Source organism: Copadichromis virginalis, linkage group LG17 (assembly GCF_057382275.1).
Source record: "Copadichromis virginalis isolate Kocher_CV1m ecotype Utaka linkage group LG17, C_Virginalis_male_GT1.1, whole genome shotgun sequence".
NCBI lineage: Eukaryota > Metazoa > Chordata > Actinopteri > Cichliformes > Cichlidae > Copadichromis > Copadichromis virginalis.
The window spans coordinates 15,955,983-15,983,048 of record NC_140634.1 but is presented as its reverse complement, the minus strand read 5'-3'; the positions used below and the strand labels follow the sequence as shown (position 1 = coordinate 15,983,048).

The following is a 27,066-nucleotide window of genomic DNA, read 5'->3' as shown; positions in this document are numbered from 1 at the left end:
CTCTGACTTCATCAGGAAAAGGACTGATTAGTCTGAATCCTCATCAAACTAATCAATACTAAATCACAGAGGCTGTAAATCACTCAGTCTCCAGATCATTCAATCAGTCAGAGGCCCCACAGTGACAGCTTCACTGTATTCAGCTCATTTACTCCTTAATGTGATTCAGCATGTCTGCTGCTGCTTCATCAGCTCACTGACAGCAAAAGGAAATATTTGACTTTAAATGTATCTAAGTGAGAAGGCAGCATTGAAGTGAATTCATGTTCACGTTTTGTTAAAAGGTGTTAGTCCCAGCTTTTAGTCAGCCCAATAATACCAGAAAACATACGGCATGTTTTCTTCTTTTTGGGATTCAGCCCTAGGAATTTCCCTCACAGGACACAAAGTTCCTGCTGGGAGTCCAAGAAAAATGCTGATTTGTCCTTCTTACTATAACCACTGCCTGTGACGCTTCTGTCTTGTGGGTGATTTAATGTCACTGAAAAAGATCGTTGAAAAAACAGATTCACATAAATAGAGAAACCCAGGTGTGAAACGAGGAATATCACATGTAGAGAATAACTAAATTTAACAGGAGCATGACAGAGAAAAAGCTGGAAACGTGTAGTGCACAGACACGAGGAGAAAGAAAAGGCGACAGGATGTTGAAAAGAGAACGTGAGGAAAGGCCGAGGAGCAGTGAACACAGCACAAAGCGACGGTGAAGTTTTCCCGCTCACCGCGTGTCCCGCAGAGGGCGCTGTTGCCCGCGCGTGCACACACAGGCGCTTGGAGCTGGATGACGGGAGGGGGCGTTTGCTTCATCAGCCCTGTTTAGGGCTTCAGAGACCCTCAGTGATTCATCATTGCCGGATTTTCTGCTTCAGATCCCGAAACTCCGAGAAACGAGACGCTGCTCTGTTTGTTCACGAACCCATCCATCCGCCCATCATCCATCCATCCATCAGCGTGTTTGTAGCCTCAGCAGAGAAGATGGATCTTCTGTGTGTCCGCAGGCTCTTTGTTCAGCTCATCTCAGGTAAATGTCCTTCCTTCTGATAAATCTGGCTGTTATATGATGTCTTTTACACGTAGAGAGATTTTTTGGGGTGGGGGTTATTGTAACCTCTGAATTTTCATTTGAGATTTCGTTCGTCATTTTCTCGTTTTTTCATCAGCTTTTGTGCATGTGGTTAGTATAGCGCAAATAAAGAATAAAAAGTAGAAACATGCGTAATATATGAGGAAAATTCGAAAACTCACATTAAAAGCCACATTCAACTTCATGAAAATATGAAATGTTTCATTTCCTTTGCAATTTACAGTAAACTCTTTTATGTTTTGGTGTAACTCAATCAAAACAAACAAAAAAACAAACCTACTAAAAAAACAAAAACCAAAAAACCCCAACATTTGGAAACCGGAGTGACAACATAAAAATGCCAGAAACTCCAAATCCTCTAATGGCCACTCGTGGATGGTTCTAAAAGTGGGTCAGTCTCAGGTTAAAACGTGCAGCTTCACAGAATTAAAAAGTGTCTTTCCAGTATGGTACAAATTAAGCTGTTCCCCTTCATAACAACTGCACTGATAGTGGGGGCAGGCCGTGGCTGCTTAGACTGACACCTGGCCACCTCAGTTCTTCTATTTCCACGTACTGAATTTGGGCTCTCCTTTTTATTGACTATTTTGTAATTTTTATCTCACAATCCATTAAATATTCCAAAATGTACCACAGAAACGATGGAGAGGTCCAGCACAGTTTACAAGGCGAGGCTGCAATCAAAGCAACTACACCCGTAATTTAAGTCTCGCCAGTATCCAAATGAATGAGTTCTAAAAACATGAGCTATCATAAAGTTTTTATGAAGGTGGAAGCTCAACAGAAACCAAAACTGTTTATTTGTACCAAACTGTAAATGTGCTTTTAATGTTGTAAACGTGGACATTTGAACATGATAGCACAGATGAACTATAGTTTTTGTCTCTTCTACACTGGCTAAATTGTTTAGTCCCACAGGTTATTGCTTGGTAGACACACAAGAACATCAGGTGCTGATACATTTCCATCCACGTGGATAACCTTCCTTTTCTCTTAAAATTCTTGACAAAGTAGTTGTTGAACAGATAACTGAACGTCTGCAGAGGAATGGTTTATTTGAAGTGTTTCAGAGCTCATCACAGAAACAGCTTTAGTGAAGGTTACAAATGATCTTCTGATGGCCTCTCACAGTGGACTCACCTCTGTGCTTGTCCTGCTAGACCTCAGTGCAGCGTTCAATACTGTTGACCACAATATTTTATTACAGCGATTAGAGCATGCTGTAGGTGTAGTCATTTACATGAACAAATTGTAGTCTAAAAGACTCCAATTTGTTCATGTAAATGGAGAGTCCTCTTCACACACTGAGGTTAATTACGGAGTTCCACAGGGTTCTGTGCCAGGACCAGTTTTGTTATACATGCTTCCTTTAGGCAGTATCATTAGAGAGCATAGCAATAACATTTTCACTGCTATGCAGATGACACTCAACTTTATCTGTCATTTTTGACCAGGACATGTCCTTCAATGCACATATTAATCAAATATGTATGACTGCTTTTTTCCATTTGCACAACATCTCTAAAATTAGAAACATCCTGTCTCAGAGTGATGCTGAAAAACTAGTTTGTGAATTTATTACTTTTAGCTGGAACTACTGTAATTCCTTATTATCGGAATGTTTTAAAACTCCCTGAAGAGCTTTCAGTTGATCCAAAATGCTGCAACAAGAGCACTGACAGGGACTAGAAAGAGAGAGCATATTTCTCCTGTATTGGCTTCCCTTCATTGGCTTCCTGTTAAATCCAGAATCAAATTTAAAGTCCTGCTCCTCACGTACAAGGTCTTAAATAATCAGGCCTCATCTTATCTTAATGACCTTATAGTACCATATCACCACATTAGAGCACTTTGTTCTCACACTGCAGGCTTACTTGTGGTTCCCAGAGTAAATTAAAAGTAGAATGGGAGGCAGAGCCTTCAGATTTCAGGCCCCCCTTCTGTGGAACCAACTCCCAGTTTTGATTCGGGAGACAGGCCCTCACTCTACTTTTAAGATTAGTCTTAAGAATTCTGGTGATTCTGAATCCTCCCTTAGTTATGATGCAATGGGTCTAGGCTTGCTGGGGGCTTCCCATGATATTTCTTCTTCGGTCACCTTTTTTCACTCAGTGTGTTTATACACCATTTTACATTTAATCATTAGTTATTAAAAGTCTCTGGCTCTCTTACAATGTCTTTTGTCCTCTCTTCCTCCCCACAAGTCATCTAATTATTGAGTCCCCCCCCCCCTTTTTGTATTATTGCAGCATCTTTACTTTACAATATAAAGCACCTTGAGGCAACTGTTATTGTGATTTGGCGCTATATATTCATCAGCCTCATTCATACATCATCTGTATTTGAGGCAAAGTTTACCTGAGGTTCAACTCAAGGTTAACAAACTAACTTTTCACTAAACCTGTTTTCTGGAACCTGGCCCAGCGATGTTGTTGCTTTGTATAATTTTTGTTGTTTCCGTCCACAGCTGTGCTCCTGATGTCATCGAAGTACATTTTGGCTCTACGGGTGGACATAACTCCTGAAACCGCTCTGTTCGGTCTGGGTGAGCGTCAGCAGCTGGTCTGCTTGTTTCAGGGCTGTACCACAACGCCAAGTGTTTCCTGGTCCATTCTGGGGGACCGGCCTCTGAGCGGGTCCATCAGCACCAACCAAACTTGTTCTGTGTTGACCTTTGAGCGTGTAAAGATGGAGCATGATGAAGCGATACTGTGTACGGTCAGCTGCAATGGAGACAGGAAACAAGCGAAACGCTCGGTGCAGGTTTACTGTGAGTTACCACTGAAATGCAGCATACATTTGAAACGTTATGTTATATATTTTGTTATTGCTCTATTTAAAACAACACGAGTTTAGTGCACTTTTGTAATTTTGCCTCTGTACACATAAAGTAGATTTTAAATCTAAGATCAAGATGAGATCGAAGTGCAGAGTGTGATTAGGAATCACAGGAATGTGGATGAAAACCTTTTGCTGAGAAACAGAGGTCTAAGAACCTTGCATCACCAAATACTGTTTCTTCCTCTAATATCCTACGCCTTCATCTTTCATAACCACGTTTACTTTATTTTAAAACACTTGCTGTCACTTTAGGATAATTTTTCAAAGTGCAGGGTAATCCATTAGATTACTTCCGACCCTCCCAAGGCTCACATCACAGAGGAAGACGAAGAAGTTTGACCTTGTGATACGTAGTTAGATTTGTGAAAGGGTCCATTCTAATCCAAACCGCGATCCTTTCCACACTATACCGAGCCGTTTTGGTTACCAAAATCAAGCGAAAAGGTGAACAAATCTTGGCTTTTAAGTCCTGCAAAAGACTTTAGGGGCTTTCATTCTCTCCCAGAAATATGCTTTTCTAGTGCATCACTTTAATTCTACTACAGCAAACAAAAATCCACTGTAGCAAGTACAATGTAATCCGCCTCACTCTGAATCATTGTGGACACCAGAATCAGCCTAATCAGTCACCAGCTGGCTGTCTGTGTCGGGGCCCCTGTCTGTCAAAGTGGCGTTACCTTCATGCCTCACCAGCATCCACGCAGAGAAGTTAGCATTAAAAAAACTGTGTGCTTATGAATTATCCAGACACAAAACCCACATTGGAACCAAACCTAAGGTGCTACAAGTAGAATTGCACCGTTTTTATTTACTATTAGACTGTTGTTGTTATAAGAATTAATGCCTGCCCTCTGTGTCTCTGCTGTTCTAGCCTTCCCGTCGGACCCTGTCATCACAGGCCAGGATAATGTCAAACTGGGGGTAAAGTCCACCCTGACCTGCAAGGCATTTAACATATATCCTGATGAGGAGGTGAACATCACTTGGCACAGTGGGAACACTATCCTGCAGACCACAGTGCAAGATGGTGAATCCGGGGCAGTCCAGTCTGACTACAACTTCACAGCTGAAAACATGGATCAGGGAAGAAATATCACCTGTAGGGTCACACTGAAGCTGAAGGACCTGCCAGATAACAAGAAGACCAGAGAAAGCGCAGTGCCAATAAATGTCTTATGTGAGTCTGGGTTTGGTTCTGAGTCCTCGCGTCTGAGTCTTGTTGTCCGTGTCCTCATAAACCCGACTTCTCTGTCTCCAGATGCTCCTGTCGTGAAGAAGTTGGAGTCTAAGGAAGTTATGGCCGGCTCTCCGCTCACTCTCACCTGTTTGGCAGAGGGAAATCCTGAGCCGACCATCACCTGGAGTTTCAGAACAGCAGATGGCCGAACTCTGCAACGCGGTCAAGGCGGTCAGCTCAACTTCACAGCGGTGGAAGTGTCTGAGGCTGGACGGTACGAGTGTGATGCGCGAAACACGGAAGGAACCCACAGTAGCGCCGTGGACGTCACGGTTCACAGTGAGTGATGGTCCTGTTTCACTCTTAGTATGTGCACTTCCTTTAGTTTCAATGAGTCAGTTGTATCCCTTGTGTCTCCCTAACAGGTCCACCCACTAACACCTCCCTCTCTGTAATTCCGGGTGAGGAGGTGGTGGAGGGTCAGCAGGTAACTTTTGTCTGTAGCTCAGAGGGTGCTCCACTCCCCAGACTGGTGCTGAGCAGGAATGGGACAGAGCTTCAAAGCGTTAACAGAGCGTCCACGATAATCTTCAACCTGTCTTCCGCCCTGCTCGAACACTCTGACGTCTACCAGTGTGATGCCTCTAATCTGTACGGATCCCAGCTGGCCTCCAGCTCCATCACTGTCAGAGGTAGTCTTTCCTCCAGTTTGTATCTTACAAGGTGATCTCAGAAAAACTCTCAAATTTTAATATGAAATGAAATTAATGAAAGTACCTCATGTGAAGGTACTCCTAAATGACCATCATGTGTTGTGATGGACGTCTCTAATCCCATTTCCTGATCCTTCAACCTGCTGTGAATATTCTTCCTCAGATGTCACACCAGATTATTGCAGACATAAAGCATCATAGATGTCACAATATCTATCTTGCAATACAATTGATATAGTCATCAATTTCATTTGTAATTTTTCAGGTGCAGGTCAAGTGTCTCGTTCCTCCAACATGAGGGTGTAGTAGTAGGAACAGTAATGAGAAGTGTTACATTTCTTATCAAAACATTTCTTGAGTTTGATCTCATAGCCCTGCAGCCACAGAGAAAGGAACCTCTGTAGTAAAGTGGAGGCTTAGCTATAATTATTGATTAAGCTACAATGGACCAGACCCAGTTTAACCACTTTGCAGATTAGTTTGGATCCATGTTTAAAGTGAGAGAAAAACTATTCAAGTTAATGGTGTGAGGGTAAAAAAAAAGCCTCTCCTGTAAAAGAGCCTTCACAGACAAGATTAGAATAACTGCTTTCAGTGTGAACATGCAGGATCAGTAAGATGTCTGTGTTCCTCCAGCTCACCCTCTACAGGTTGAGGCGAGTCCTCAGGTCTCTGCAGCGAGAGGTTCAGCTCTGAGTCTGAGCTGCAAGGCCTCCGGCTGTCTGCACACCCCCATCCTCCTCACCTGGTTGAGGAAAGACCAGAACCAGACTGTCCTCCAGACAACCTGGCCGCAGGACGGACTCTCTGTGCTCCATCTGCAGGACCTGGATCTCCAGGATCGGGGTGAATACAGCTGTCAGGCTCAGTGCGAGACCGTCAACAGGAGCAGAAACATTCAAGTCCATGTCTATTGTGAGTCTGACACACCTGATAGCAGTTATAGTCCCGCACTGCCACTTTATTTGGTTTCAAATCACACCTATTAAACCTATTAAGTAGATTTTCATGTTCATTTGAAGAATCCTCTCAAACCATTTAGAGATTGCAGTAGGTGTCGAGTGGAGAGTGGACCCAAATGAAGACACCAGAGACAGAACTAAGCTTAAACTAAAAGCGAGCCTTTATTGATGGCTGAAAAACTGAGCAACAAACAAATGAGACACAACAACTAACCTAACAAAACCTCAACTGGGAAAAGCAACTAAAACCTGAATTCATGACTCTGAAAACAGGATGAACTGGGAACCTAAGGCATGAAACATGAACAGGGACGTGAAAACGTCAACCAGGAACACTTAAACATGAAATACCTGACTTGACGCTTGCCACACAGACAACCCGACGAGGAACAATACACACAATATGTACACGGAGGGTAACGAGGGAACCGCAACTGGAGGGAGACACAGTTGGACCTAATCTGACATAACGAGACAAAGGGGAAGCAAAGCTAGATAAACCGAACAGAGGACAAGGACTATCAAAAAGAAACAGGAACACTGACAGACTCATGACACGCAAGCTTGACATGGTGACTGGGAAGACGAGACAAACTAACCACAGGAGGCGATCAGACGCTGAGGGGAGGAAGATCTAGATACTAAGCAGAAGCCAGAGGATCTAATAAGAACACTAAAGCACAGGCAAACTAAACATAAACCCCTCAGAGAATCTAATGTAATTTAGAATATCCTATTGCACAGTCCAAAAACATAAACACCGGGTCACTGACAGTAGGAATTGTACTGCAAAATATATGATAAAGACTCTTTAATAATTGTTAATTATCAGATTAACAATGAGAGGACAAGAGGAAGTTAGAGGAATTTAAAGATAAACGAAAAGGATTTGTTGTTGTTTTGGGTGTTTTTTTTTTTACACTGTTTAGTGTCTGACTTGTGTCCTCATATTTTAAGAGTTTTATGTACTAAAAACTTGAAGCGAAACCTTTACAAGTAAAGCAGAACAGCACAAGCAGGAAAGAACTTCTAAAACACAAGATAATGCGATGTTTGTCAGTTTTATTCCCAGCAGTCTCACACAACAGGAGTCAGACATTCAATAATCTCAGAGGTGCAATCAAAAGATGAACTGCTCATAACAGACATGAGGCTTAGTAATGTTTGCACAGATGTCCTGACGCCGAGCTGCTCATCAGTGTGGGGGTAGAGCTGCACACCACTGCTTTCACTGGTTTGGCGATAAAGAGCAGACCATGCCCCGACAAACATCGCCGTTTTCATGACTGATCAGTTAACCTAGATCAGGCTTTCTAGATTTTTCTCCAAAGTCAGTGTGTTTTTATAAAACAAATAACTGTGTTTCACCGGATCACATCAGAGCTAAAAAGCAGCTCCAAGAGAAACTGCAGTGACTAACAATTACTAACATGCTCGTGATCTGAGAGCCACAAACAGAGGCTCATTTTAAAAGGTTTGTTGACCGTCAGATCTGAGCTGAAGAAGATGAACTCCAACGCTGCCAGGAAATGACAACATGGGGGAAAGAAGCCAAACACTCGCCCATGCACTCATCTTTACCCCCCTACCACTTCAACAAAGACTGAAAACATGCAAAATCCTCCCACACAGAAAGGAGGCGAGGACTCAGTGTTTCTGACAGTTACATCCACACTTGGAATATCTGTTAGAGTGCATGACCTCGTTACAGCACTGGACAAGAAGCAGGAAAATGACCATAACTTAACCATCCTCATCAAGTTGCTGAAAGTCTTCCAAGTCACTTAAGGTTGCTCAGCTCTCCATTCACGGACTTTTACATTCTAGTTGTTAAACTTGCTTTTCAATGACAAAGATTTTAGAGATGCAGTTGTTTGTTGCATGCCTCGTGTGTTCCAAATATTTTCATACTTTGTTACTAGGTTTTTAAAGTCAGAGTTCTTACTTTGATCTCGGAAATCTGGAAAAGAAATTTCCATAGTTGCAGTTTGTTCGTCTTCCATAGTTTAGAGTCCAGTGGTTGTTGTATTTTCAGAGTTTACAGTGTTCCCTGCTTTTGCAGGTGTTGAAAACGATTCAGTGGAACCAAAATTGTTTTTGAGAATCATAAAAGGACTCATTTAGGTTTCAGAAGTTCATTTAAAGAGGTTTTTGAGGTCTTTCAGGGGAATCTAGTATTCTTTAAAGAGTTTTTAAAGCTTTGAGATTTCAGTGATCCCATTTCAAAGGTTTTAAATGGGATCTGTGAGTTTATAGGATATTAAGGACGTTTGGTGCTTTGTTAGGCCTGAAGAGCTCTTGATGAGGTGAATGAGGTTTTAGATGAACATATTTTATTGGTTGAAATTGTATTAGATTAGCAGTCCAATTTTCTTTAACAGTTTCTTTAAAAAGCCGTGCATATATTGAAGGAAAGGGTCTCGCTAGGATTCAGGGTCCTTGAATCTGCTGGAATCAGTACTGACATTTTGCAGGTCTTTTTCGTGGTCTTAGAGTTCTGTGGTGGGGGGCTGTTTTGAATCTAAAAATTTCAGATCATGAATCCCAACTATGATTCACCGCTTTAAATTCCAAAATATCAGAAAAGCCTAAAAAACTTTACTTTTGATGTCTGTTGACTTTGATGAAAAATGTTTCTTATGTATAATTAGCCATCAATTGATGTTTAAATCTTTGGAAGCCGATTCTTATTGGCGCAATTTATATATTTTCACACTCCTGAATCATCATTAGCTACTTACTTCTCTCTCTCTCTCGCTCCAGCGTTTCCATTTGATCCCGTACTGGAGAATCCTGGCCCTGTCCTGCTGGGGGAAGAAGCAGTCTTCCGCTGTGATGTCATTAATGTATTCTGGGCTAATCAGCTGAGGATTCAGTGGCTTTTGGGAAACAAAACGGTGGCGGAAAAGTCGTTCAGTTTCTCCAGTGTTTTACAGAACGTCTCTTTTAGTCTCCATCACCGGGTTGACGAGGATCATCAGGTGCTGACCTGCAGCGCAGACCTACTGCAAGAAGGCGGAGACTTGTGGAGGTCCAAGAGGACCAGCATCCATCTGCAGGTCCACTGTAAGTGTTTGTTTTTATGTTTTTTCTGCAGCTCTCATTTTTTTCAGATCCAGCTTTATTAAACTCCTGATCTAATTCTTTTTCAGATCCTCCGAGGAATACATCACTGCTAATTAGGCCAGACGAGGAGCTGGTGGAGGGTCGTCACGTGACCTTTAGCTGTCTCTCAGATGGAGCTCCGGCCCCAGCACTGGTGCTGAGCAGAAACGGGATGGAGCTTCAAAGAATCAAACCAGCCACCTCATCACCACTGACCTTCACCTTCTCCCCCATCCTCCTGGAACACTCTGACCTTTACCGGTGTGAAGCATCCAACAAGTATGGATCTGAAGTGGCTTCTCACTCCATCACTGTCAAAGGTCAGATCATTAATAATAATTATAACGGGCTTCTTTTTGTTTTTTTCTCTGACAGTTGTAATCAGAAGCCAGAGACAGAAATAAACTTCCGGCATTACAGTGGAGTCATTAGTTCAGAACTTTAGCTGCCAGGCTCAGTGCCGCCATGCATTCAAGAATGAAAACTCAGTATAAGTTAAAGCGTTTTGCTGCTGTGGTTTTCCTAAGAGGGCCATCAAGTGAAAGAGGTTGAAATACATTGAATAATGCAAAAGTGAATCTTATGAAAGCAGACATTCTGATCATTTCTTTACCAAACATTCAAAACTTCTCTGTCTGCTCTTGCGTCAGAGCTGATCCAGGTTGTGACAGGCATAAAAATAGATTTATGTCCGTGGGCCTTCTAAACCCAACTGGTTAAAAATAACCATATTTATAGAAAAGGCCCCATGAGCTGTAAGTGAAACAGTGAGGAGTAGATGACCTACTAAATGATGAAACGCAAAGAAGCAAAACGTGAAAGAATGTTTAGTATCAAACTGGCACTGTTTGTTTTTCCTGTGGCAGGGCTCTCCGCTATCAGGTGATGATGTGTTGGTTAGAGGTGTGACAGAAGGTCAGCAGGTTCGGCTGAGCTGCTTTCACACGCTTTTCACGTTCACTGTATGACCCTCTTTCCACTGAGATTCAGGTTACACGTCCTTATGTTAAAAGAGGACGGGGTTAGTTTAAACAGATATGAGGCAATTGTTGTTGTGATTTGATGCTAAATAAATAAAATTGAATTGAAAATTGAATTGGTCAAACTATGACTGAAGTGTTTCTGGAAAATCAACAGAGAATGAACTTGCAGCGACGTCTACAGAATGCACTGTAAAATCAGCAAAATACACTGTAAACCAGATGAATAAACTATAAGAACCAGCAACACAGTGTAGCCCAAGTGTACTGTGGTTTATGCTCAAAGCATGATTTTACTACATTAAAGATAGTACTGTACCTATAGCTATAGATGCTGAGTTGCATGGGGATTTGAGGTAGATAGTATTCTTAGAGTTTATAGGATAAAGTGCATTATGAGTATATGGATATCAGTTGCTTGTGGTCTAAAGTGCTTTGATTGGACAGTAAGACTGGGAAAGTACTATGCAAATGTACCTTGCTATAGCTGGATGTGCATCTTACCAAGGATGTTGCTACAGTTAGTTACAAACCACAAAATCAAAAAGTACAATCAGTACAGCGATGTTATTAGTAATTTGTAAACTGTAATATATATTGTATGAACACAATATATTAGTTGGAACAAAGCTAAACTCCCCAAAATGACAAGTTTCTCAGTTGGGTCTTTTCACATTTCCTGCAAAAGTAGTTGTACAACAACAACAACAACAACAACAAAAAGGAAGATCTAATTTTAATCTGTTTTCTTATCCAGCTCCTCCGAGGAACACCACAGTCCACATCCTGCCGTCTACAGTGGTCCAGGAGGGGCAAAATGTCACTGTCTGCTGCCAAACCATCAGTTTCCCACCGTCAGCTGTGATTCTCAAGAAAATGACCAATGGCACAGAGCTATATTCTACTAATGGAACTTTCCTACTGGTCAATCTCACAGCCAAAGACTCGGGGTTATACCAGGTCAACGTGACCAATGACCTTGGGTACCAAGTCAAAATCTTCAGCATCAGTGTCAGAGGTCAGTAAAATTAGTTTGGATTTTATTATTCCCTTTAAGTTAAAATGCTCAAGTTTGATTTGAACATATGTTACCCACAGCAGTTCTGTAAACAGTTTCACAAAACTGCCCTATTTTCTTGTGCAGAGAGAAGTACCAAGCTTCCACCCAGTTTCAGCGTCATCATCATCCCAGCTGTCTGCATCGCCACGGTTCTAGCAGCTTCCGCTCTGTTCCTCGACTACGTGAGGAGATCCAGGAAGAAAGGCTTTTATCAACTGCCCCAGTCTGCTCCACCTTCAGCCTGAGGCCAACCCTGGCCTAAAAGGCCCCTGGTTCATGCAGCTACCAAGTGTGTAGCGTCAACACATCTGAATCTATGGCTGTCAGATTTTTTTTTTAAATGTGACTACCATGTGCATGTGGCTGCTGCAGGACAATATCTCAGTATGACCGATGACTTTTATTTCAACACGTGCTTTGTGCTTTTAAACACACGGCTTTGATATTCATAGGTGTGACCATGTTGTCCCAGCAATAAGCGGCTAACAAATGACATAATGATTTTCAGTATCCAGGAACATGTGGCTATATTGTCTTTCCGTGTGGTTAACACGTTCCATCACATGGCTACACGTCACATGTAACTGCCAACTCTGCAGATGCGTTTTACAGTTCATGGCCCAATCACATCCCATTGTATGGCTACTGCTTTGTGACATGTGGTTATGTAACATGTGAATTAGACATGCTGATGTGTGGCCACCACTTCTAATAAGGCGTTGTGTGCTAACCATCTCCAATTATGTGGTTACCCCATCTTGACCTATAGCTAGCATTTCCTAAAATGTGACTACTACCTCTTAACGTTTAACTACCACTTCTCACAATCCCAACATGGTATAAGCCTCCCAATACAACCTCATATCCCAACAGGAATTGCCATACAGTTATCTTCCATTTGCCAAAAGCAGGCGTGTATCACGGCATGTGATAATATCAAACCCTATCCTATCCTGTCGTATCCTGTCACATCTTATCCTTGGTTATTGTGACATGGGAATTCTACCTCCTGATATACAGTTTAAATATTTCAACATGTGGCTTGCTATCTGTTCACATATGAAGCTAATTTTGTCCAACATGTGACAAAACTACCCAGAAACCTCTCCCAAGTTCATGGCTGCCAAATTTTAAAATGTGGCTGTTCTCCCAGCAAGTTACCAACATCCATGGCACTAATCAACATGTGACTACAAGAGTCCAGCTTGAAAAATAAACACTACCTATGGCTCAATAATCTTATATGCAATAATGTTCACTGTCAGCTTTCAGCAGCATTTTATTCTCTTATCAGGGTCAGCTGAGTTAGTGACTTTTCAGTGACTGTGAACATTCCTCTCAGTGAGAGCTACTCAGCTTAGAGATTTGTGGAAAGCAAAGATGTTGCTCAACTTGTTAACGGAGACTTTCTGGCTGACACCATATGGCTGAACTCTTCCAGAAAGTCTTCAGTCTCCTCCGAACTCTCGCCGTGGTACTGCTGCACACTTGGTGTGATGTGGAATTATCTGCAGAGTTATTAGAGATGATATGTAAATATGTGTACAGTTTCTTTTTGCTTGCTTTCAATAAAGATATTTATGTCTTTATTTATTATCACAGGCTTTTTGAAATTTCAGTGTGCGGGATTTCCCTGGGAATTCCCTGTAAGTGGCGAGCTTTCGCTTTTATTTCTGTTAGATTCGGTGTTTACTGGAATCCTTGGCATTGACTCAGCTATTACCATGGTGACGGCTGAGCTGCATTTCAGTCATTTCAGCTCGCCAGCCTTTAAACCCAAAATTAAATAAACACTGTCTGTTTTTCTCTTTCCTTACTGCTCATTCACAAGAAAGATCTGGCCAAGAAAGAAATTCTCACCAAACTCCCCACACACAAACTACAAAGCAACTAAAGACAGATATAAAACCACAACAACAACAAAGAAAACAACCAAAAAAGGCAGACTGACCTGAAGACACAGAAAACTACTGCCAAAAATAAATACTGCATAAATATAAAAAAAGAAGCTTTATAATACATTCTTCTAGTCTGTGAGTGTTTCTCCTATATGCAACCTTAGCCTTGTTTCTCATAATCCATCTTTGGACTCAAGTCCTAAAGGTGTCATAAAAGCCCAGAGACTTAGTGCCCAGTGAAAATCTACTGATTGTTGTTGAAAAGGTCTAAACCAAGAAAACCACAAAACCACATTAAAAGCCCTGTTTTTATCAGGAAGCAGCAGGATGTGCCTAATCATGGAAGGGTCCAACAAACTGGAAGGATAAATTAAAAGAGGTCTGTTGGCTTTTGTTTTCAGTGTGAAGCTAACTGGGTCCCCGTTGTCATAGAAACAGGAAGGTTTCAGAAGCGAGGTGTGAAGAGGGGAGTCAGTATGGATCAGACCAAGTATCTGGACCAGTTTCGAGTCAGACTCTGTAACAGTCTGTGCTTCTCTAGTTCTATTTACCATTTTAAGGAGCCGTCAACATCATTGCATAGATCTCTATGATAAACGGACCTTTGGAAGGCTGACCTATTACAGTTTCCATACTGTGAGGGCTTTGAGAAGACATTGAAGGCATGAAAAAAAACCCACTTCAGTGGATGATGAGAGTCAGACCTTAAATACTGATCCGTATGCAGACTCTCTGATAATAATGCCATCTCTTTAGCTTTCAACATGCTGCTCTCAAACAAACAGGTGAATTAACAACACGGACTAATATGCAACTGCAGAAACAAGCCAGGTGGTGAAAACTGAAGCTTAAGAAATAAGAAAACAGAGAAAACAGCTACAGCTAACAGAAGTGCACTTTGCTCAGTAAAGGTACACCACACATACAAAATAAATAAGATACTATTCAAAATACTATCTAAAATACAATTTTCACTTAATAGCAAATATCTTCACCACCACTGCAACAAAACTTATGACATTGGTTACGTGTACTGGCATTCAGACAGTTAGTAGACTTAGGTTTTGATTCATTTAAACTGGCATTCAGACAGTTAGTAGACTTAGACTTAGGTTTTGATTCATTTAAACTAACATAATCATCCTGCTGCAAGACAGAATAAATCAATATGTTTATTGATAATTAAATCATGTACAACCCGAGATTTGTAACAGAAGGATAGCAGTAAGAGTGAAAGGGAAAGTTTACAAGAATACCCACTGTGAGCTTAACTAGAACTCTGAGGGTGAATAATAGCCCAGAGTTCAGAAGTTGGAAATGATCTATACTGAAACTTTACAACTAAAAACAATTGTTTAAAAATACTGCTTAAGACGCTCCAGGTCAGGAATACAAAGGAGATCCATTTTCGTTTTGCTCTGACAGGAAATACCAACGAAACAGGAGATTAAAATGACAAGACACAGCAGAACTCTTGTCCTCACTTATTACACAACACCACTTGGAGGTGAGAGGTCTTGGAGGCCCATCAGGACACACAACATGAAAAACACCAGATGGAGTAAAGAGAAACGCATTAATCAACAGAGTCCCTAAAATGTTTCAGCTGAATGTGCATAAACTACAGTCACACACTCCATGAGTGTGCCTGCATAGATGCCACAGTCATCTGGACAGATAAATGTATGTTATTTTTCAGTTTTGTATTCCAAATGCATTTGGAATGAAATAATCCGTTCTACTTCAAACGGCCAAGGCTTTATTTGAACAGGTCTCCATCTGCATAGAAACGACTGCGTAAGAGATGCAGGCCATAAATCTTTTTTCTTTATCCTTTAACCTCGGTTTCTCTACTAGAGGTCTGGGAGCTTGAGGGTCCTGCATATTATCTTTGCAGTTTCAAGGACTGTGCTCCAGAGGTGTGGACTCGAGTCACATGACTTGGACTCGAGTCAGACTCGAGTCATTAATTTTATGACTTTAGACTTGACTTGAAAAAATGTTCTAAGACTTGTGACTTGACTTGGACTTTTACACCAATGACTTGGGACTTGAATTGGACTTGAACCGGTTTACTTGAAAAGACTTGATATTTTACCCCAAATATAAAATTTAACATGCATATTATATAGAGATTGAAAATGTGACGTCATTCACGGGTAGAACCGCAAAGGATTCTGGGAACTCGTGGCAAGCGGTACTAGCGCACGCAGGCTTTCAATTAAAATCAGTTAAACAGCGATAAAAAGAAACACAAAAATGTCAAGAAGCTGTTGTATTATTAACTGCAATAGCCGGTCGCATGACAGCCACGGGAAGCCGACGGGTAAAGAGATCGGTTGTTATCGGATTACGTCGTTGAGGAGAAATTGTTCAAGCCAAGTTTCCGAAGTAACAAAGAGGCGACTGGATCGCAGCCATTCAAAGATCAAATATAACGTCCCAGAACACTCCAGCTCACAGGTTAGTCTGCTCCAAGCATTTACACAAAGGTCAGTGTTTTTTAGTAGTTAATACGTCATTTTCATAACATAATTAGTGATATAGGTTACAAGCAAGTCTGGCGCTGAACAGAAATTGTCGCGCTATGCTCTTTTGTTTATTGTGTTTATTGTGCATAAATAGTGAATTGTCCTGACACAATATTGCGTTTCACTTCTGTTATTATGGTACATTGACAAAAACATATACTTTTATTCACAGGATAAAACAGGTTTTTTGTATCACTAATTGTCCAGTACGATTACAGCATACAATATTGTTGTCACTGCTACATTTCTGTGATGCTACCAGAAATTATTTCCACTACTAATTAATTACTGTTGAGCTCAAAGGTTATATTAATAAACGGTTAACGAATGTGTATTTATGACGACGATTTGTGAGACTGGTAAACTTATGATACGTACGATGGTCTTTACTTTCTACACGGTACATTTCAAGGTCCTGCACCCATCCGGCGGTAAACTGTACCTGGGCTTGTTGCAGTGACCTGAAGTTACTAAACTTCATGAGTGCATGCACTCACTCCAAGAACCGTATAATTATAAATATGCATATAAATATGCTAAGATGAGATAGCTGACTTCATCTAACTAGCAAATGTTGTCCAGGCTACGTTGGTGATGCAGTTTTTTTTTTAAAATGATATTTAAAAAAAAATATCATTTATTTATGTATGATATTTTTGTCATGCGATTTTAAAGCCGGTCCTACAACCGCATCCAAGAATAACATGCAGCTTATCTCAGAACTGTCGGTGAAAATTATTCTTGGAGCTAGGTTTAATTGAGCTGCATTTTAAAGAGGTGCAATTTCACAATTTGTGTATATTTTCTAACTTCACTATTTTGTCATGTGTTGAGAAAAACACAGATTTTAAAATTACATGGTCTAATATTTACATTTAGCATAACTGCAACATTCTTTTTTCTTTTTTTTTTTTAAAGACTCGAAAGGACTTGAAATTCAAAGTTTCAGACTTGTGACTTGACTCGGACTTTTACACCAGTGACTTGAGACTCGACTCTGACTTGCCTGACATTACTTGAGACTTGACTTGAGACTTGAGGATAAAGACTTGAGACTTACTTGAGACTTGCAAAACAATGACTTGGTCCCACCTCTGCTGTGCTCTTCTGGACAGAAATCTCAGATGTTGCTGCAGCCACCTGTCTATCCTCTTCATGTAATCCTTTCTGCTGGGGTTACTTGTGTAGTAGAATTCCAACAGTGCCCTGTTCTCATCTCTCATCTCTTGCCCACTTTTGCCTCCTTGTTTTGCCTACTTCTCATCAGTGTGTCCTGGTTCCTCAACACCTGACATGGACCTTGTTAATCTAGGCTAAGGACTATGCCATCAGACTTGGAGGTGATGATTCTTATTCCCTCCACTTCGCACTCTTCTACGCTTTGTTGATAATCCAGGATCCCATCACCTGCAAAAAACAGATGCATTGTTCGCCCTCTATCTGACGTTTGACTAACAGATGAACTCTTTTTTTTCCCCCAGTGCCTTGGCACACTTAGCAGTCTGATCCCCCTGTAATTGGAGCACACTGTCCCTTCCCCTGGGACAAAATGGCCCCAGCCAGGGAAAAATTAGGAGGTTCCCCACAGAGAGCCTTCTAAACCAGCAGGAAGGCTGTCTGGTGCGGCTCTGTCCACTGGGCCAGATCTGGGGCACCCTTACAGGTGAAAAGTTTGGCATATACCGCCGGTAATAGCCAGCCACCACATATACTCCACCCAGGTGTCACTATGGATGATAACGCCATCCAAGTAGGTGGCAGCATATGCAGCATGCGGACACAGTACCAGGTCCATGAGGAACTGGAAAGTGGCTTGGGCTCCAAACAAGCCAAATAGAAGTATGACGAATTGGTACAAATCGTATGCAGTGGAGAAAGTCGCTTTCTCTGTAGACTCTAGGGACAAGGGAATCTGCTAGTAGCCCTTGGTTAAATCCAGTGTCATGAAAAAACAAGCCGTGCCTGGGGCATGGGATAAGTGTCAAACTGTGACCCTCATTCACCTTGTGGTAGTCAACACAGAACCGTATAGACCACATCTATCTTTACCACGAGAACTATGGGGCTACACCACGCACTGCACTCTTATATTACTCACATTTTCAGCATCCCAGCCAGTTCCTTCCACACAATTTGTCTTTTATTTTCAAGCAATTTATAGGGGCATGAATGCAATGTCACCCAAGGCTCTATTAGAGTGGTACAACCGGGCAAGGGGGAGAACACATCTGCAATGCAAATGCAGGAACATTGAAGGATTATGTTATTTGTTATTTTCACAGTAGAGGACGTGCAAAATGATGCTGCTGCAGCGTTGGCGTTTTCTTTTCTATCCAGATGAGGGCAGTGAGTCTAATGGTTACTATGGAAACTGATCAGCAGTCCTCTCACAGCACATACTGATTTCATAACCAGCTGACTAATGTTTTATGTTTTACATTTACATGACAATTCTATCAACATAAGTGGTTTGACATGTGGTGAGCATCTTGATCTCATCTCATCTCTCAAATTTAAGAAGATAAGGTGAGAGAGACACGTTAGAGAGATTAGAGATGTGGTAACAAAGCTATCCGACACCAGGTTGGGCTTTGACCTGAAAGACTCTGCACTGGCCTGGAGTGTCTGAACTTCAGCTGTATATCAGCACCATCTGCTGCTCATAGCTGAGGCAGGGCAAGGCTTTTATTTTTAAATATCATGCTATTTTTAATTATTTCCCATAGAAATCCCATACAGCTTGTGTTGCTGAAACTTTAATATTGAGCTTCATTAAGTGGTTTTAGTAAGGTGCAACTTATGGCTTAAGTTGGTTGTATAAAAAATACTCCCCTAGTATAGAAGGTATATCACACTTATAACTTACTGTAAATAAAAGAGTTAAAACAAATAAAAGGAAATATTACTACTCTACTTAAGTACTCAAAGCGCTTTATACAACATGCCTAATTCACCCATTCACACAAGCGCATTTTTCTACACCTAAGTATCCAACATTCACACTCCAGTGAATGCATCGGAGACCAGCTTACGCTTCTGTACCTTGTCAAAGGATCCTTAGGCATGCAGACTGTCATAGCAGGGATTTTACCACAAACCTTCTGATTAGTAGATGACCTCTAACTCCTGAGCTACAGCCACTACAAATCTACATCTTCACTTGATTTTTGCAACGCCCCCCCACCCCCAACAAAAAACAAAAAACCCCCAAATCATTTGGTTGTAGTTTCTTGTAAAGATCCATCTTAATCAATGTACTCTTGAAGCCTCTATTATAATAAATGTCTCAAGCCTGAAAAGGGTTGGAGCTGGGCCTCTAGTCAAAGTAGGTCAAACTGGTGTTGAAAGGCCTTTAATCTTTGGTCTTGCCATGCTGTTTCTTTTTCTCCAGTGGAGCCTTAAGCCTTCCATTGTCCTAGGCCTGAAGAATATTGTCTGATATTGTGAACTCTGTCTTTTTTTACTATTATTGCCTGCTGCTCCTGAACTAGCTCCATACTCCTCATCTGCATTAACTGCTTGTTCCTACGTGTTTGAATGGACTGAGAGAGCAGTGAACGGTGGGCAGGCATATTGCAGGTGAGTATATCTTAGGTAATTGGTTGCTGTTTTGTGACAATGCGTTGAAGTGGGTTTGTACTCAGACCTGTCCACAGCAAAGCAACAATGACAAAAAAGAAGAGTCAAGCATTGTTTCACTGAATGAATCACTGAAGACAGATAAGAGAGCAAGGTTAAACAGGGCACAAAACAAAAACCTTCCTCTAATCTCAGAATTTAGTGAAACATCTAACAGATCATCTGCAGTTCCAGTGGTTTATTTAAAGAGTTTCAATCAGGTTTCAGAGCTCATCTCAGCACACAAACAGAATTAATGAAAGTTGAAAACAATGTTCTTTGGCCTCTAACAATGGACTTATCTCTGTGCTTATCCTGCTAGACATCAGGGCTGCGTTCAATACTGTTGATTGAGCGATTAGAGCATGCTGTAGGGATTAAAGGTACTGTGCTGCAGTGGTTTGAATTATACCTATTTAATTTTTATTGCTATGCACATGATACCCACCTTTATCTGTCCATGAAGCTAGATAAAAGACAAAGACCTGGATGGCCTCTAATCTCCTGCTTCTAAATTCAGATAAAACTGAGGTCATTGTACTCACCAATAAAAATCAGAGAAACATGGTGTCTAACTGCATACTTACTGGATGGCATTACTGATGTCCAGTAACGCTGTGAGGAATAATTTTTGACCAGGATATTGCCTTCAATGTACATATTAAACAAATATGTAGGACTGCTTTCCTCCAATTGCACAATATCAGTGATGCTGAAAAACTAGTTCATGCATTTATTACCTCTGTCCTGGACTACTGTAATTCATTATTATCAGGATGTCTTAAAAACTGCCTGAAAATTCTTCAGTTGATCCAAATTGCTGCAGTGAGAGTACTCACTGGGACCACAAAGAGAGAGCATATTTCTCCTGTATTGGCGTATCTTTGTTGGCTCCCTGTTAAATCCAGGATCAAATTTAAAATCCTTCTCCTCACATACAAGGTCTTGAATAATCAGGCCCCATCTTATCTTAAAGAGCACATAAACCCAATTAGAGCACTTCACCCACAGACTGTTGGCTTACTTACGGATCCTGGAGTATTTAAAAGTAGAGTGGGAGTAACAAACCTTCAGCTTATAGGGCCTTCTGGAAGCAGCTCCCAGTTTGAGTTGTGTCTATACACGTCTCTAAATTGAAGTTTTGCTAAGCTGGTCTTTTAGCCTTCCCGATCATGTACCCATGTTTGTCTGTTTTTCTCTCCAGTCCTTGTGTCAAGCCAATGAGTCTTAGTCTCAGTATTTGTACTTCCTGTTTCCTTTTGATCTTGTGTTTTTGGGTCCACATCTCTGCCTGCCACCCACCTACACCTGTGGATATTACAACTGCTTTACGGAAAATTTATTTTAGACCCCTGCTCTAAAATAATGCGTAGTGTCATTTTGTAGCATCGTAGCTCGTGACGTGTATACTTTTGGATGGTTATAATGTGGCTTTTAATCAAAATCTCTAAAATATGATGGGATTTTACCTCAGAAATCTCAAAGACTTCTACACAAATGTCTTTTGTCACAGGCTTAACTTAAGCCTCCTTCGCCCTTTATATGCTTCATGCTTATGTTCATGTCTTATGTTGTCAAGTTTGTATTGCCATGTCTGCGCCTCATGTTTCCTGTTTTATTCTGAAGGTCTGTGTCCTATGTCAGTGTAGTTGGCTTTGCTTCCTTTGTCTCATGTCAGATTAGTGTCAGCTGTTTCTCCATGTATTTCCACTTCCCCTAACCACCCTTGTGTGTATTTAGTCTGCAGGGGTGTCCAAATTCATAGACTGCATCCTCCTGAGGACCCATCCTTCGAGGTCTATGTGGGCCGGGTCCTTAGAAGGTCGGGTAGGCCAGAAGTAAATGGCTGTGAAATTGGACGGTCTAGCATTTAGATTTGCGTCACCGTTGTCTCGATGGAGTTTAATAAACTCAGCTGTCTCCTCCTTGCTATCGAAAATATAACAGGACACTGGTGTAAATTCTAAACCATCTTACACTTCTGTTTGTTAGGAGACCTGAGTCGTTGTCCCAGAGCTTTGAGTTTTCTTTACTATTGTACTTTGATTCTGCCATTATTTATTGTTTCTTCTGGTTTCTTTGTTGATGTTCTGGTTTCTGTCTGTGTCTCTTAGTTGCTCTGTCTCCCCTGTCTGAGGTGTCCCCTTGTCAAGTCCATGTCTCTATGTTATGTTTCCTGTTTTACTTTGAAAGTCCATGTCTCATGTTAACGTATCTGGTTTTGCTTCCCCTTATTGCTCCCTCTGTGTAGTTAAGCCTTGTGTTTCTGTGTCAGTGTCGCAATCTACCCTCATTCATGCTGTGTGTTATGCCTGCCTGCCTGAGTTATTTTTGTATTTTGAAATTTGTTACTTTGAGTTCAGCATTAAAACTGTTTTTTGAGTCCACATTTTGTCTCCAGAGACTGCACTGTGGGTCCTCCATACCTGCACACGGCCTAAAGATGACACTGTTTAATCAGTTTTCTGTTTGACATTTATTCAGCTGTGTGAAAACCAAGGAGGAACCCACCCGAGGGATTAATAAAGTTTTATTTTATCTAATCTAATCTAATCTAATCTAATCTAATCTAATGACTTTAATCGCAGCCAAACTGATTTACTCTCGAACAAATAAAACACTTATTTAAGTGACTTATAAATCACGTTTAACCTGAGTAGCGAAAGACCGCGGTGATCTGAAAATGATGTGCCGGGCGTTTGCCGTTCTCGTCGGCTCTAGTGACCCTCGAGCTCCTGGCTAGCTATCGAGTGGGTAACAGACGTCTGCGAAAATGTCGAAGCACTTTTGCAAATATGTGATGTCTTGATAAACTGAAATATGTTAAAAGTTTATTTTGTGACTCAGAAAGAGTAATAAGAGTAATATTAAAACTTAGTAGCGACTGCCATTGTTGGAAACTGGAATTGGCTGAGGCACGCTGTGAATTCTGGGATATGGTGGGCCAGGAAGGACACACCTGACCCAGCCTACAAATTCAGGGCAAAGGAGGACGCATTTGTTGGCTGCAAATGCGTCCTCAGGAGGATGCAGCCCATGAATTTGGACACCCCCTGTGTGTTTCTGTTCATTCATTGTCAGGTCATCTGTTGCCTTTTGTGCCACGTTTCCATGTTCTATTCTCCAGGTTTCAGGTATCCTTGTATCCACGTCGAGTTTTATGTTTTGGTTTTATATATTTATCTCTTGTTTCCCCAGTTTAGGTTATCGTTTAGCGTCATCTCTGCCTTTTGTTTTGTCCAGTTTTTACCAGCCTTAATAAACGGCTCGCTTTCTGTTAAAATTCAAGTTTTGTCCACGTTCCTTGGTGTCTGTGTTTTGGGTCCGCTTTGCAAATTCATACAGTGTGCTGCCGCATACTGGGACATTATTCTGGTATCTTCTGAATATAATCAGCAATAAAGCTAAAGTGATACTGATTTCATTCCCTGAGTCCAGTATATCTCTGCTCCAGTCCTGGGCACCCAGAACCAGTGCCCAAGTCTTCCACACTGCTGGAGTCCAAGACTCTCCACCATCAATGCTGGCCTCATGCTGGCCTTGGCGGCCACTTCAAGCCAATCTGTGTTATTGGTCATTTGTGAATCTGTTCCGCTGCTGCCCTCACTGCTGGCCCCCTGCAAAGCCACCAGAGGTAAAATGTCGTCTCTGGCATTGTCCTCCAGGGGACTTCCTTTGTTGCCAGCCTCTGGCCATGACACCGGAGCTGGCCACTCAGTCAGCCCCCAGGCCCTGCTGTCTCTACTGCTGGTCACCGGGGAGACCCCAGAATTCTTTTGTCACAGCTGTTTGCCTTTTGAGAAGCCCTGAGCACTTTATAGGTGTCTGTCCCTGCACCTCTCCAATGGCGTACTAGCCTCATGAACCTGTTTTTATCTCCCTGGACAGCCTGGGGCAATTTGTGTGATTTTTTTTTTCTGCTTAGTTTGATTTTACTTATGTGTTTGGTTCAGGCCCTCCTTTCAAACCCATTTGTCTGCCCGCTGCAGGTTAGGTTTTGTCTTTGTTTAAGGACGTCTAGAAGCTGTATAGGATAAGGGGGGCTCTGTCATGGTTCCTTGGTCATCAACTCAGTGGTTTGTGTTTTGTGGGTTCATGGTCCTGGGTTTTATCTCAGTATTTTGTGTTTAGAGTCTTGTTGTGTAAAATTTTGACCTTGGAGTCCTCCTTGTATTCTTGCCTCCCTATGTTGCCATGTCTGTCTTTGTCGCTTGTCCGAAGTGTCCTGAGTGAAGTTGGTCTCGTCTCTGTGTCTGTTATTGTTTGTCTCCTCACTTGTGTCCTTATATCCATCTGGTCCCTCAGTGCCCTGAAGGTTGTCTCCCCCCCCCCCAGACAGTCATGTCTCCATGTTTGCTTCCCATTTTGTCTATGTCAAGTTCATGTATTATAGTCTCCATCACTATTTCCTGTTTTATTGTGATAGTCTCTTGTTCTGTGTGCATCATGGTTAGTTTTGAGTCCCCTTGTGTCATTAAGCGTATTCAGCTCAGCTGTTTCCTCCCAGGTGTCTCCACTTCACCCTGTTTGTCCCTCCTTCTCTGACTTCATCAACTGGAGTAAACCAACAGTTTTGCCTCTAAACACATCCACTACAGCCAGATAACATTAGATATTTAGGCATACATTTTTCCACCAGGCTTTCAGTATAGTTGAATCACATTCCTTTTACTAAAATGGTAGAGGTTGATCTAACATATTTGTATCACTCATGGAGAGAGTTGCTGCAATTAAAATGATGATTCTGCCTAAAATCATTTCTCACAAATTCCTAATAAACACTCAAACATCTCATTATTGTTATGGAAAAACAAACCATTATGAATAATTTTAAAAACACTGATCTGCCTTTTATTGGAACTAAGCATTATAACTTTAAAAACCTTACCATGAACACCTCCCTGACACCGTGGTGGGATTTGTTTGTTGTTTTCTTCACTTATGTCATGTAAACTAATACCCATTTGGAACAATCCAGATATCTCTAAACAGGACAAAGGAGTTCCCAAATGGGTTACACGCTCAAACATAAGAATCCACTGTACAGGAAACTCTGCTGAGAACGATATGTGAAGACTCATCCAAATAGTTTTGTTGCTCTATCTCAACCTCAGTGAATTATCTATGGAAGCAAACAATCACATGTAGTTCTACAGTCTTATGCATCACTAAGAAAACTATCCTCATAAATTGATATAAAAAATGTATTACTTAATATCAGTGGTGTATGGTGGCTTTTAAAGGAATTATTAACAACTTATTCACACTCCATCTTCTCTACATCATACATGTTAGGCAAGGTAGGTAGCAAGATGAGACTCATCTGTTACGATCATAAGTCACTAAGGTTATCTTTCTTGATCATGCTTGTTGTGTCCGTACAAAGTGCAGATTGTACTAACTGAGCAGTGAAAGCAGACCAGCAGCAACTTGCCTCTCATTCTGGTCTCTCTTTAGTTTACAGTCAGGCCAGAGGTTAACCTACAATGCACATGCACAAACCAACAGAAGATAGCTGCTGGCCCTTCAGCTTGGCCAACTCCAGTCAGTGTCAACTATAGTTGGACACAACCTCAGAGACAGAGACGACTACGCTTTTCAGTGAAATGAAATATGCACAATAGTGGCAACAATAGCTAACTGCAAGCACAAGATGGCAGTAATGTAAAGGCTGGATTCAAATATTCATTGACAGGCTAGGAGCTTTATGACAGTGCAGTGCTGCCCTCTCTTCCCTTTAGCTGTTAGTGATCTGTCTGCAGCCTCACTTCTTCTCCTGTTGTGGGGTGTGTGTGGCCTCAGGCCTTTAGTATTCTGGGTTGCTGCGCATTGCTCATATTCTTCTTTTCCTTTTTCTTTATTTTCTTTATTTTTAAGTGCTGTATGTTTTTCTGTTTTTTTTTCCTTACAGGTGCAGGTTAAAGACCGATTGGGTTTTTCCACTTGTGATCTGTCCTCTTATTCTTATCTTTTCATGTATTGTCTCTCTTTTCACTCTTCTTCCTGCCCGTCAACTCTGGCTTCGTCATATTACATAGTAGTAAATAGTAGGAAATGAATACATAAAAGAAAAGAAAATCAACAGGAAGGACTGGTTGGTTGTAAAGATATTACCTTCCAGGTAATTTCTTGATTCTTGATTTGAATTTTCATTCATCCTAAAGATGGATGAAAAAAGTTGTGTTTTAATTTTTCAATAAGTTAATTTTAGATAAACAACAGTAACATCTCTGTTTTAGCGTAAAAATCACCAGGGATTTGAGGCCATAGATTTTTGGAAGGAAGAAAATTTAAATTCTCATCTATAAAATGTTACAAAGGTAATTCTTTTACTGCTTCAGTATTGGTCAGCAGTGTGGATATGTGGAGATGGGAGTGGTACAGCTAACCCTGAGCCAAAGGTTTGATCTGTTAGATAAGTAATTTAGTATACATATGTACAAAAGTCTGCCTGCACCAAATACATGCTAAAACAACTCAAACACATTGTTTTCTATTAGAAATTAAACTAAATAATAACAGGAAAGTTAAGCAATTTCTTTCGTATGGACTTCGCTATGAGTTTAATTTCCACTTGTCCCTCTTTTCTTTTTTGAAATCCAGTCTTCCCTTTTAACTGAGCCACCAGTACGCGTGCACCTGGACCAAAATAAGAAAGGGGGAAGTGGGGTCAGACCCTGGCTGTATGCTATTCTTTGTTGCCAAACCCTTAGAATCACTTTTCTCCACTTTATAGCGCCCCTGCTCACTACTCACCTGCTCACACATTAACTGCTCTATACTATCCATTGTCTCCCACTCGTTTTAGCCAAACTATATATCACCAAATTTGTTTATTTTTAGCAACAAGCAACAAAGCAATAACAGAAATCCCATTGTGATTGTTGTGATCTCTCCAAAACTGCAGTGTAGTTGATTTATTATTATTATTATTATTATTATTATTATTATTATTACTATTCATAATGACAATAATTATAATAGTACTCTTCATCTTCATCATCATCATCATCATCATCATCATCTTCATCATCATCATTTCAACATTACTTATGGCAGGCGAGCACAAACTGTGACAGCAATGACGCCTTATTGTG

At 41.1% G+C, this 27,066-nt stretch overlaps 1 protein-coding gene across 1 annotated transcript; it reads left to right on the top strand.

Annotated features, from left to right (window-relative positions):
• Positions 1-751: 751 nt before the first annotated feature.
• vcam1b (vascular cell adhesion molecule 1b) lies at positions 752-13,511 on the top strand. Its single transcript, XM_085436733.1, has 10 exons — positions 752-1,021; positions 3,552-3,854; positions 4,797-5,102; positions 5,184-5,441; positions 5,528-5,794; positions 6,452-6,730; positions 9,541-9,843; positions 9,930-10,202; positions 11,620-11,880; positions 12,007-13,511. Exons 1-10 carry the CDS (start codon positions 976-978, stop codon positions 12,165-12,167), a joined length of 2,457 nt encoding a protein of 818 aa, XP_085292859.1. The 5' UTR covers positions 752-975; the 3' UTR covers positions 12,168-13,511.
• Positions 13,512-27,066: the final 13,555 nt, after the last annotated feature.